Source organism: Rhinolophus ferrumequinum (assembly GCF_004115265.2).
Source record: "Rhinolophus ferrumequinum isolate MPI-CBG mRhiFer1 chromosome 15 unlocalized genomic scaffold, mRhiFer1_v1.p scaffold_54_arrow_ctg1_1, whole genome shotgun sequence".
NCBI classification, from domain to species: domain Eukaryota; kingdom Metazoa; phylum Chordata; class Mammalia; order Chiroptera; family Rhinolophidae; genus Rhinolophus; species Rhinolophus ferrumequinum.
The window spans coordinates 1,480,444-1,492,689 of NW_022680357.1; the positions used below are offsets into that span (position 1 = coordinate 1,480,444).

General features: G+C 43.9%; 1 protein-coding gene across 1 annotated transcript in view; it reads left to right on the plus strand.

The window, feature by feature from the left end:
* Positions 1 to 12,246, plus strand: part of XPO6 (exportin 6) — a 99,518-nt gene that overhangs the window by 36,480 nt on the left and 50,792 nt on the right. The window contains exons 5-6 of the mRNA XM_033101239.1: positions 3,507 to 3,666; positions 5,452 to 5,529. Of these exons, the coding sequence (XP_032957130.1) occupies positions 3,507 to 3,666; positions 5,452 to 5,529 (238 nt within the window). The remainder of the gene's footprint in view (positions 1 to 3,506; positions 3,667 to 5,451; positions 5,530 to 12,246) is intronic.

Below are 12,246 nucleotides of genomic sequence, written 5' to 3' on the forward strand. Positions count from 1 at the left end.
GCAGCCAGTGTCCTGCCGGACAGAGCCCGAGAGGAGGAGCCGGGCTCAGTTCTTTCGGGGAAGCCATTTCCGTCCACCCATGACGTATAATCAGGGTTTCCGGGTGGGAATTCCTGCCTGTTCTCGGGAATTATTTTGCTTTTCCGTTCCCGAATCCTGAGAAAATTTGGTTGGGAAATCAGGAAAATCGGCTTCTTGAACCCAGGTGGTTGGCAGTATCGGCCGTCACTTTGTTGGAATGATGCATCGTGGAGAACAGAAAACAGTTTATATCTCGGGATTTGGCACCGGGAAAGTGGAAAAAAAATTCGAGAACTGAGAACGGGCGGGAATTCCCGCCTGGAAACCCTATGCATAATCAATGATGATAAACGGGCATTTGGAAGAGCGCTTTTGGGTGACGTGGTCATGGAGATTTAAAAAGGCTAGTTGTCTTCCTCTGCCCTCCGCCGCTTTAGTCTTTCCACCCCTTCAAATGCGCCTCCTTTCACCTCCTGCAGCCTTCATGGCTGTGAAACACCCCGTAGTGGAAAGAGCGCTGCAGCGGGTTGGGGTCTGTGTCCGTTTTGTTGCAGAGTATTTTTGGATTTAGTAAGTCCAGCTGCCAGTTGATGGAGCCTCCATTTCCGCCTTGTGAAATGAGAGGATGGACTAGGCGAGCTTTAAAATCCTTTCCAGTCATATTATTATTCTCTGCTGCTTCTGTATCCAGAACCGGCCAGGGGTATGAAAGTCAAGAATGATTGGTTTTCAATTGCTGACATTTCAGATAATGACAGTAAAGTGAACCTTTTCTTCAGGTATCGGTAAACAAGACCGAACCGGTTCTTGAATACGGTCCCTTGGTTAAACCATCTGAAAAGTTTTATTCACTCATTTCCATCTGGTCTGCTTGTAGTCTAGGGTGCATAGTTTTTAAATTTTTTTTTTTAAATTTTTTAAGTCTTAACATTTGTCTGGGGTTATCTATGTGATGATTTATGCCATAATTGTGGCAACCACCATACCAGGCAGAGAGGAGTTCATTTAGCGTCCCAGAAAGATACTTGCAGAAGTAGTTGAACTCAAAACTGACCCGTCCCCAACCTCCTCACCCCGTATGCACTCACACGCACACCATACCTGTCTGGAGTCTGCCGAGCTGGACCTGTAGTCACACTGTGTGCGGGGCCAGATTAAAGGCCTGTAGTCATACTGTGTGCAGGGCCAGGTGACTAAAGGTCGAGCAGCAAGCAGCATAGGAAAGAATTGCTTTTGCTTCTCTGATTGGTGGTGTAATAAAAATTGTACCTTTTCAGAAGCTCACACTAAGAGCTGAACTTGATCTTCAACTGAAAGGTGCTTATTCTCTGTTAAAATAACTTGCAGAGGTTACCTGTGTCATGAGCTTAAGTTACATAAGGGAAGGTGGTAACGGGAAACACTGTTTTAATAAAAACGCTTTCTGGACACAAGCTAGTGAGAAGCGGAATTACGTGTTTTATCAGGCTGTCCTGTCAAGCAACGGGTAACTTTCGGTTTCGGCCTGTTTCTTGCCTGACTGTCTCCCCTTCTCTCAAAGGATAAAAGAGGAGGGCTTTAAGATACACTTTCCATATTGTGGGAATTTATTTCTGGGGAGCACAGAGCATTTCCTGTCTGCAGGAAAGTGTATTGCCAAATGGAATATTTGGTAGTGCGAGTTATTCCAGCTGAGAGAGTCAAGTTGAGGGCTTAGACACAAGAGGTAGATAGAGAAGGAAAGAAGTGAAAGGAGGGAGGAAGTAACGGAAGTCTTACAAAGTACAGGCAGATAAGCCAGAGGTCTACAGATAGAAAGAGGAGCCTATGAAGGGTCAGTCCCACTTTATTATGGAAAGAAACACCGTTAGGTGAGGGTTTCCTGTCCTCCCCTACTGCATTATCTGAATTTAAGTTGGTGTTAGAAATAGTCCAAACTTGTAGAAAATGAGGAGAAAACTTGTGGAGGATGGACTTGAAGTTTTAGCAGTCTAAAGAACTGATTTCATAGAGAGCATTTTTAACATGGCAGTCATATTGGTCAGTACCACGTACATTTCAGGTGGACATCATATTAATAACTTGCTGTCCGCCCACTCTATTGCAGGCTCACCACCCAAGCCTCGTTTCCTTCTGTTTCTTACCCACACAGAGCCTTTGTAACACACCAGTCATTTCTGCAGGTTTTACCTCATGTTGCTTCTGACGGCAGAAGAATTTATCCTAAGTTGCCATTATTTGAGTACTTTTCCTACTTTTTGGGGATGGACTTTTCCTTGGCCTGCAATGGGAAGAATTGTTTTCAAGGGGAAGGAAAGTGCCTTGTATTTCTTGAAGTGGGGGATATACATTCTATCTGGGTTCAATGCCTGGTGTCCCCGTCTTCTCTAAGGCTTTCATTTTATAGATTGAGTACATAAATATTTTATTTGTATCAGAGAATGAGCTACATTTAGAGTTAATTATGATTTAAGAAAATGGTCAAGCATTCCTTCAATTGTTTGCTGTCTTACAGCTTGTAGCATGTAACTCAACAGAGAATTTTAGTGGCAACGTGTTTACTTTGACCATTTCTGGAAACTGAAAAATAAATGCAGTAGCGATGCTTTGAATTTTTCTGAAATTGATTAGATCTAAGATACAGGAAGTAGTGTTATGCTGTTGAAAGCGTACCTTTTTTTCTGTCTTTCGTTGAAGGAAACTTTCTTACGGTATCGTGGATATTACAGGTGCTAGAAAAAGTTACTTAATTTGCCGCATAGGTATTTGCAGAATCATAACCTTAGTCACAGTTTAATGATGTATACTGTTTCCCCAAAAATAAGACCTAGCCGGACCATCGGCTCTAATGCGTCTTTTGGAGCCAAAATTAATATAAGACCCGGTCTCATATCATATCATATCGTATCATATCATATATCATAAAGACCAGGTGTTATATTATAGTAAAATAAGATTGGGTCTTATATTAATTTTTGCGCCAAAAGACGCATTAGAGCCGATGGTCCGGCTAGGTCTTATTTTCGGGGAAACACAGTATATATGTTTTTGCCCTGCCACATGTTTACTCTTGAACTTACATGAAGCATGCAAAGTTTAGAAATGTGAAGTTGATTTTCAACACCTGAATGTTGAAAAGATAACACAAATTGGTTTATACGTGTCTTAATCACTAATACATTAATCTGGGCAAAGTAACCAGGCTCTTTTGGGAATCTGGACGTGTATAAAAATTGCCACGTTAGGTGTAAAAGAGCATTGTTTTCTTGTCTTCTTTTAAGTTCACGGTGTTAGCATTTTGTCTTTAAAATAAGGTGAGAGTATATTTTGAATGGTTACATAAGGTACGTAAATGGTCTGTTCAGTCGTGTTTCACAGGCGTTGATCGGGGTGACTGGTTCCTGGGGGATTAAACCCCCAGAGGTACTGGCAGATTGACTGTTACTCAGTCCTCTTTGCCTCTCAGTGGCTAGAACGGCCGCTCACAACGTGTGTTTTCTCGGCAGTTGATCCAGTCCCCGGTGACCACCCCCCTCGGGCTGATCATGTTGAAGACGACTTCCGAAGAGCTGGCCTGTCCCCGCGAGGACCTCAGCGTGGCTCGCAAGGAGGAGCTGCGGAAGCTGCTGCTGGACCAGGTGCAGACTGTGCTCGGGCTCCTGACAGGTGAGCGGTGGGTGCTGCGCAGCCCGCGGCCTGCAGACGCCTGGCGCCGGCGCCGACTCCCAGCCTGAGCGCGGAAACGGGAAGGATGCGCTGCGTTGCTCCCAGCATTCGCCCAGCGTGTGGCAGGACCTCCGTCACGTGTGTGACTGGCTTTCCTGATAAGTCAGACCTCCGTTCATTGGTCCTCGCTATCGCTGTGCTGGAGGAGGTCTGGACTGGGTCCTAGGAATGTGATTGCAGTGCTGTTACCTGCATTCTGAGGACGCAGTACTTGGAGTGATGGGCATTTAGGGTCAGGAGAAGAGGGAGGAGGAGGAAGGAAGGAACATTTTAGAGTCTGTGCAGGGCAGTGAAGCAGGGGGTGCAATCGGCGCTTGCGCTAGGTTGTAGCATTTGCTTTATCATCCTGTTTGTTTTATGGGAGCCCCATGACAATGTGTGAAGAGGAAGAATAAGGAGAAAGCAAACCACAGAATAAGTCAGTGAGGTGGGAAGAGAGAGGAGTGAGCATCCTGAATCGTGGGGCCGTGACCGCTGTGCTGCTGCTGCTGTGAGGCCGGCTTGTTGGGAGGCACAGGGGGCCCCGGAGGGGGTGTCCTCGCCTCCAGCTCCCCTGTCAGGGCTCTTCCAGGCCGTGTAGGAGCTTTTTCTTTGTGTATGTGCTCGGCATGTGGTGAGCACTTTACGTCGGCTGTGAGAACGCTTGATCGAAAGCAGTCGTGTCATTTGCCGCTGCCCTTCCCTGGATCCCCAGGGACAAACCCAACTCTCAGAGCATTTGTTCAATCCGAGCAGCTACCGACATCCCCAACTAGATGGCGGTTACATTTCTAGTTAGGAGGGGACTGTGTCTGATACCTCTGTGTCCTCCTGTGTGATCATAAAATTGTTCTAGAATGAGATGTAATTTACATATCATAAAATACACCACTTAGAAGTGTAACAACTCAGTGGTTTTTAATATTCACAAGGTGGTGCAATTGTCACACTGTCTAATTCCAGAACATTTTCAGTGCCCCCCACAACCCCGAGCAACTATTAATCTACTGTCTGTCTCTGGATTTTCCTGTTTGGATGTTTCATAAAAGTGGAATTACACAGTATGTGAACTTTTGTGTCTGGCGTCTTTTACTTAGCGTGCGATTTTCAAGGTTTATCCATGATGTACTATTAAATATTTTGATAGTATAAACAAAGTATTTTTAAAAGCTGTCATTATTATCTTAGGTGCCAAGTTCTGTAAGGAGATACGAAGAGGAATGAAACAGGGTCTGCCCTCTAGTAACGTCTGCTCTAGTGTGGGACAAAGACAGTTCAAAACAGTGTGTTAAGAGTTACAGTTTTATGGGTAGGCAAAACCTAACCAGCAAGACTTCCTGGAGGAGGTGACAGAAGAATGGCATTCCGCGGGCCTGACAAGTACGAACGTCAGGTTGGGGTTCAGAGGGAGGAGAGCAGGTCAGAGGTTGAGAACGAGAAGGGTACGTGGAAGGAACAGCAAACCGTTCAGCATGGTAAAGCCCTGTGTGTGGAGTGGGGGTAAGGCCTGGATTGTGGGGTGGTGCTGTTTACATGAGGAACCTACCTCAGGGGGTTCATTGCACATTTGTGGGGAGGATGCACTGAGTTTGGAATATCTAAGAAGCAGTTGGACATGCGGTTCAGAGAGGGATTTTCAGACACTGATGTTTGCTCAGAGATAGCAGTAAATTGGCTTTCTAAACCTGACCTTTACACGTTGGACTTGATTACTTTCTTAAACTTGGTTTCTCCTTCTCGGTGTAGGTATCTTGGAGACCGTCTGGGATAAACACAGTGTTACTGCTGCCACCCCACCACCATCCCCGACCTCAGGAGAAAGTGGTATGGTCCACCCCCACCCCCCTACCCCCCCTACACACATGCGGTTCCCCTTTTATGTGCAGTTGAGGGTCCCAGCAAGACAGCAGTTGCTCATTTATGTCAGACGCTGATTCTTCCTTAATCTATTTTTGGCCCTTTTGCCCATGTTTTCTGAGCAGCTAACTTTCTTAGTTCCTCGTAAGCCCTCGTGCTTTCTGATAGAATATTTTGAACAACATAATTTGTTTCTTCCTTGCCCATCGGGAAGGTGGCACCAGTGATCCACTTCCTGCTGACCCTCCTGGTTTGTTTTCCCCTTTTTCTCAGTTTTCGTGCTGAAGTTGGTATGAGTCTGTGGGCTTGACAGGTCTGCTTTGCTGTTGTACAGCTTGCAGGAGGGGACAGGGGAACGTGGGGGTGCTTCCTTCCCCACTGGGCTCAGGGAAATGTCCTGTCGGCCGGGATGGATTGAAAACCAGTGTGCAGTCTCCATCAGCCCAGAATAATTTGATAAAGCATGGGTGTGTTTACAGCGGTCATTAAATAGTTCGCTGGTGGCGAGTTACTGTCCACTGTTATATTGATATTGGTTTCAGAAGGCAGAGTGCGGTTCACCTAAAAATGGCTACTTTCAAGAATGGACGGAAAGGGGAAATTGTGTCTGAGAAGGAACTTTTAGTTTCTAAATGCTTCTGTTTACACTGACTGATCACACATGCTTTTCAAGTAGAGTACGTCCCGTGAATTGGCACAAACTTCTTCCTCTACTGTAAAGGTTGATATGGCTGATGAGAAATATTTCCACATCTTTCTCCTTTACCCCAAGGAAATGGGCTGTTGAAATCAGACATCTCTCAGCCGAAGCTGTTTCATATGGCCTGTTGTTAATATGCGGAAATGGAAATTCTTGCAGTTGCTGGAGAATTGAAAATCTGTGAAGTTTTGGGGACTGCTCATAGTATATACATTCATTCCAAATTCCACTTATCAAACTTGGAATAAAAACTACTAGAGTCATTTGTCATACCTCTTGGACTAAAAACTATTACAGAGGTCCAGAGTATATTAAAAGCCTACAAGAAGTTGAACTTTGTACTTGATGGCAAACCTTCATTTTCAAGGTGGATATTCGAGGTGACTTAGCAGATTTATATTTTGCAATATCTGAATGATTAAAGAAAAAATTGTAAATGACGTAGAAGTTGATTTTATGAATGTACCCTTTGAAATTTCCTGTAGTTTGGCTGATCTTAAATGTGTCATTTTAATAACAGTTTGCAAAGAGCCAGTGTTGTTTTTTTTTTTTTTTTTTTTTGTGAATTTGTTTTGAGCTAGTTGAACACTGACTTAGCATCCAGTTTAAGTTAGCTGCAGTTTACTCCAGTAAAATGTGCTTTTCTGGGATGATTCTCTGCTACTAAAAGCTGTATGTTCTAGTTGGCTTCATTCAGGTACATATTCTGAGCTAATCACTCAGTTTATACTTTGATAGATGTTTTTTTCCTGGAGGACAGGTTGGGAATATCAAATAATACAAATCGAACGTGCATGCTTGCTCTTTCATGTGTTGTCTAGGTTTTGTTTATGAGGTTAGGTGAAATAAAATAAGAACTAATTTGACATTTCCACATGAATAAAACCTAAAAATATGGAGCATGCTTCTTGAGAATTGCTTCTTAGACACTATTCAAAACTTTTGAAGTCTTGAATTTTAGTATTTGCGGAAAACAAAATAAATTGAGATGGGGAGGGGGGCAGGGGCCTGGGGAGTTAAGTCAGCTTTTAAGCTGGTAATGCTTCCCCTTTAAAAAACAGAATTGCACACTCACTTGTTACGCCTTTTCTCTCTGTGACAGTTACAAGTGAAGTCATCAGATCTTGCTTCATTATTTGGACAGCACTGATGATTTAATCAACGTTTGTTTTGATGCTTTTGCTCAACGGCTTTTGTGAACTTAAGACACCAAGTTAAGCATAAAATTTCTAGAAAATTGTTTCGCTTTCTTGATTGTAAGCTTAGTTTTATGGAAGAAATTTATTCTGAGAAATCGTAGGGCCCCATGAGTAACCAAGTATAATAATTCCTGAACACCCGCCCTCAGCAGACCCTGCCGGCTCTCACTTCCCTGCCCGAATCTCTGGGCAGCTCCCCGTCACACAGGCCTGTGGGCCTTCCGTCTCTTTTCTCAGCCGCTATCTCGTTTGTGTAACGTCTGATCACTTTCAAAGAACAAAGCCCAGGGACTAGTTCCTGCAACCACTACTCTTAACGGTCGGTACAGAAAAAGGCTTGAAGGGTGTGTGTGGTTTCTTTCTCAGACTAGTTCCCCAAATCGTTGCCTTATCGCTCCTACAGTCCCCTTACTAGGCCAGAGTCCTGTGAAGGAAGTGATGGTTTTATGTCTCGCTTACCAACAAGGAAGCTGGGGCTGGTTGGGGGGGGAGTAAGTAACTGGCCAGAGGGCCCATCACCAGTAAGGGGTGGAACAGGGATGCGAGCCCGTCATTCTAGTTGGCTGCCCTGTCTTTGTCCTAAGGTGGCTTTCCTGGTCACGGTCACCACTTCTGCTGGCCTCCCCTCCCCCTGCTTTGGAGTCCTGGCTCTGCCCCTCACTCTGTGCCTTCTCTCACTGTGATGTCCTCAGCTGTCCTCTGAGGATGAAATGAGGGACGATGTGACTGTGTCCTGTGCCTGCTGTGGCTGTTGCTGTCACCTGCACAGCCGCAGCCCTCTGAGTTAGTCTCCTCTGGTCTTCTCTTTGCTTAGACAGATGGACGAAATGAAATTCTGTAAATCCTGCAATTCCGAGTTAGTGTTCATTGTTCTGCAGTAAAAATTTCTTGTCCCCCTGGCATGTCGTTTCAGGTATAGGTCTATGCGTGCAGTGGTGATGGGAGATTTTTCAGGGTGCAGAGAGTTCGGATTGATGGAGACCAATTGACACCTTCTGGTTTTTCCCCAAACTCTTTCCAAATTGCATACCTTTGTGCATTTGCAAATCTTTTCACGTGTTCCTTTGTAAGCTCCTTAGAGAAAGGTGGTGCTTGGGACGGTCACTCCCAATTCCTGTCATCCTGTTTTCTCCACCTGCAGGCGCCTTGAATACTCCCTCCCGTTTTACTGGACTGAGTCAGGCAGCAGTTAGGTCAGTGCTTCTCCCCTGGGGCGATGTCGCCCTCAGAGAGTGTGTGGCCATGCGGAGGGATTCTTTGGGTTCCAGCATCTAGAGGAGAGCGTGCCCCTGGCATCTGGTGAGTGGAAGCCCGGGGCTGCTGCTAAATAACCTACAGCGCACAGAACAGCAGGGCCTAACCAGCCTTAAACGTCAGTAGGACTGAGGTTGGGAAACTCTGAGTTAGTAAATGTAGAACCGAAGAGAACACAGAAAATTTCAGTAATTCAGAAAAGTAAAAGAGCCGAGGGGATCTTTGCACGAACGCCCATTATAGGTGTTGCAACCACATGTCTGGGTTGCTCCCAGATCAGAAATGCCCTGGAGTCGCCCGCTCGCCTCTTGGGGCATGGGTGCGTGTAGCTGCCAGGGCCGGCCCAGGTCAGGGAGCATGACGTCACCCACTCACCAGGTGCCCTCTGACACAGGTAGCTGGTTAAAGCTCTCTCAGGTTTGCGTTGGAAATGCTACAGCATGAAGCATGAAGCAGAGTCTGGTGTGGTGATCGCTTCTACTTTGATTAAAATACAGTTTTAGAAAAACTCTTCTGTAATCTACAAAAATATCTCGAAACATTTAAAGTAAAGTAAAATCACTTTTATTGAGAAACAACGTTAAAACATTCTTGTTTTGAGGGGAAAAAAATGGTAGGCCTCAGTAATTTCTACTTTTGCCTGATACTGTCCAGTCTTGGTCCTTCTGTCTTTCTGTAGTTGCGGTCACAGTGTCCATGTGCCGTTTTCCGGGTGACGTTAGACCATCCATCTTTTCCTTGATCTGCAGCTGAGCTTTCTTACTGACCATTTTTCCTGGTTGCGTAATCTTTCCAGAAGACCCGCCTTCTCGGGAGGAGTTGTCAGTTTGGGGTTTATTTCAGCTCTCCTCTGGCCAGCTGAGCAACGAGGGGGATGCCTCGTCTGTCTGTGTCAGTTATTCTGACCGTCTGTAAATGCAGATTGTGATAGGACCCACTGTGAGCATGAAGTCAGCATGTATGTGTCAAGTGCTCGGTGCAGCGCCCGGCACACGGTAACAGCCCGGTGTTACTGTCGTCAGTTTTCCTTCAGCATTCCTGTCCTGGAAAATTCTTCTGAGCCAACGAGTTCAGACGTTTCTGGTTTTTGTTTTTAAAGCCAGAGTTTATTTCTATTTAAAAATGTTCAAGAGACTTTTACAAGGTTCCGAGGGCCCAAAGAGGTCTGGTTTTCATACAAGATCAAATGAGGTGGTGTCTGTTGGTTCCTCCATTGCTGAAACCTCAGCTTGATCCTGGGTAAGTGTGCACCCCACGAATGCCAGTTGGCTAGTGGAGGTTTCCTCTGACTCTGGCATCTTTTTTTAACGGCCGCCAATCCCCGGATGACAAACAAAGTAATACCAGAAACAGGCGGTGTCACTGGAAGAGAGAAAGTATGATTCAAGTGGAAAGCCACCACAGCGATTCCAAAAATCAAAAGTGTTAGTCCAGTGGCAAACATACTGGAACGTTTGCAGATCCTGCTTGAACATTATTCTGTGAAGCCAAGTTTTCTGGTCATCAGCTCGGGGAGCTGAGGTGATGAGTCTCGTCAGGCATTCCACCAGCCTCTTTCACCACAGAAACCAGCAAACCTTCTTCTAGATAAAATGCCAAGGGGCGACTTTTAATCTGTTTGTAACAATGGAAATTAACCTCTCTGTTAATAAGTGACAAACTCATTTTAATGGCTGAGAAGATTGAGGCTGAGAAAGATGAACTCATTTGTTCTTATTCATCCCGCTTCAGTGTAAAGCAGCAGTTCTCAGTAGGTCTGGTGGTCCCCCAAACCCATTCAGGGGTCCCAAAGGCCACACAGGTGTTCATAAAAATACTAAGACATTGTTTGTCATTTTTATTCTCATTCTCTCGTGAGTATACCGAATAGCAGTTCCCTGTAAGAAATTACTACGCGTCAAATTTTAATACTATGTTAAAGAATAGCTCCAGTTATCTGGAAAAGCCACTAAAACACTTTTTTTTCCAGTCGTATATCTAGGTGAAGCTGGGTTTTCTTCGTATACTTCAATGAAAATAACATATTGCAACAGATTGAATGCAGAAGCAGATGAGAGAATCAACCTATCTTCTTTTAAGCCAGACATTTAAGAGATGTCCAGAAATGGGAAAACTGTGCTATTCTTCTCACTAATTTGGGGAGAGCAAATTATAGCCTTTTCATTTAAAAATATTATTTATGCCAACGTGTAATAGGTTTATTGTTAAATGATTTAAATGAAAACTCAGTTTTAATTTCAAATATGACAAATATCAGTAGAAATAACCTGCATACACAAAAGCTGTTTGGTGTCCTCAGTAATTTTTTAGAGTCTTAAAGGGCTTCTGAGACCCAAACATTTGAGAACTGTTAAGGTACAAAATAAAAAATTTACCCGGTGTTCAACCATACAAAATAATGTCATTCCAGATATCTCTCTCTACACAGATGTAGGTAAGAGAGAGAAAACTGGATGCAAAGACTAAATGGCATTGTATCATGTTTTTATTTTGAATAAAAACATTTTAGTTTTATTTGAATTTAACAGAAGGTATTAAATGGAAGTTATTGCTGACCTTGAGATGCCTTTTCCACAAAGAATATTAACCTCTCAGGTTGAGGAAAAAAGATGATGAAAGCCAGTTTCTTACTACATGTTTTAATTGTAGACCGTGTATTTAGAGACGTCTTGCTGGTGAAAGATGAGAAAGTTAGCACACCCTTCTAGAATTCCTATGTTTGTTTGGTCTTGATTCTGTATTTAATTTAGTGCTTGCATTAGTCCCTTTCCACAGCTGCTCCATTCCTTAATTCTTTTATTTATCGCTTTGTTTGCATGGTTTCATTGTTCAGTATCCTCCTTAAGAAGAATTTGTGAGCAGTGTTATCTGAGCTTTTGCACATTTAGAGGAAATGTCACCTTCCTTTATACTCATAGTAGAGCTTTGGGTCAAGTCATTTTTTGCCCTAGAGCTTGGAGACGCTGCGCCACTGTTTTCTGGCTTTGAAGGTTTCTGTGGAGGAGTCTGAAATCAGCGTTTTCTCTGTTGTATATATGCTTTTTCTGCCTACATTTCTTCCTTACTCTTTATCATTTTTTGAGTAAGTCCTTTTATTTTGTATAGTCACATCTTTACTTCAGGAAAATTTTCTTCTTGTTATGGTTTTGAATATTTTTCTCGTTTTGTGTTTTCTGAAATCATTTTATAGTCTCCTCCCCCATTTCATTGGACATGATTTCCTTGTCCAGTGCTTCTCAAAAACGAAGCAAGCTTAAGAATCTCCCAGAGAGCTTGTGAAAATGCGGATTCCTGGGCCTGTCCCTCGTGGTTCCACTTCAGTAGGTGTGTGGGGGATGGGGTCTGATAATTTGTGTTTCTGAGCCCACACACCTCACCTTGTCTAGCCCAGCAAGTGGTTCTTAAATTTTTGATCTCTGGACCCCTCTACTCTTTTTAAAAACTTGAGTATGATTGGCATATAACACGGTGCTCGTTTATAGTTGTAGATGTACAACATAATGATTTGATTGATACATGTGTATACTGTGG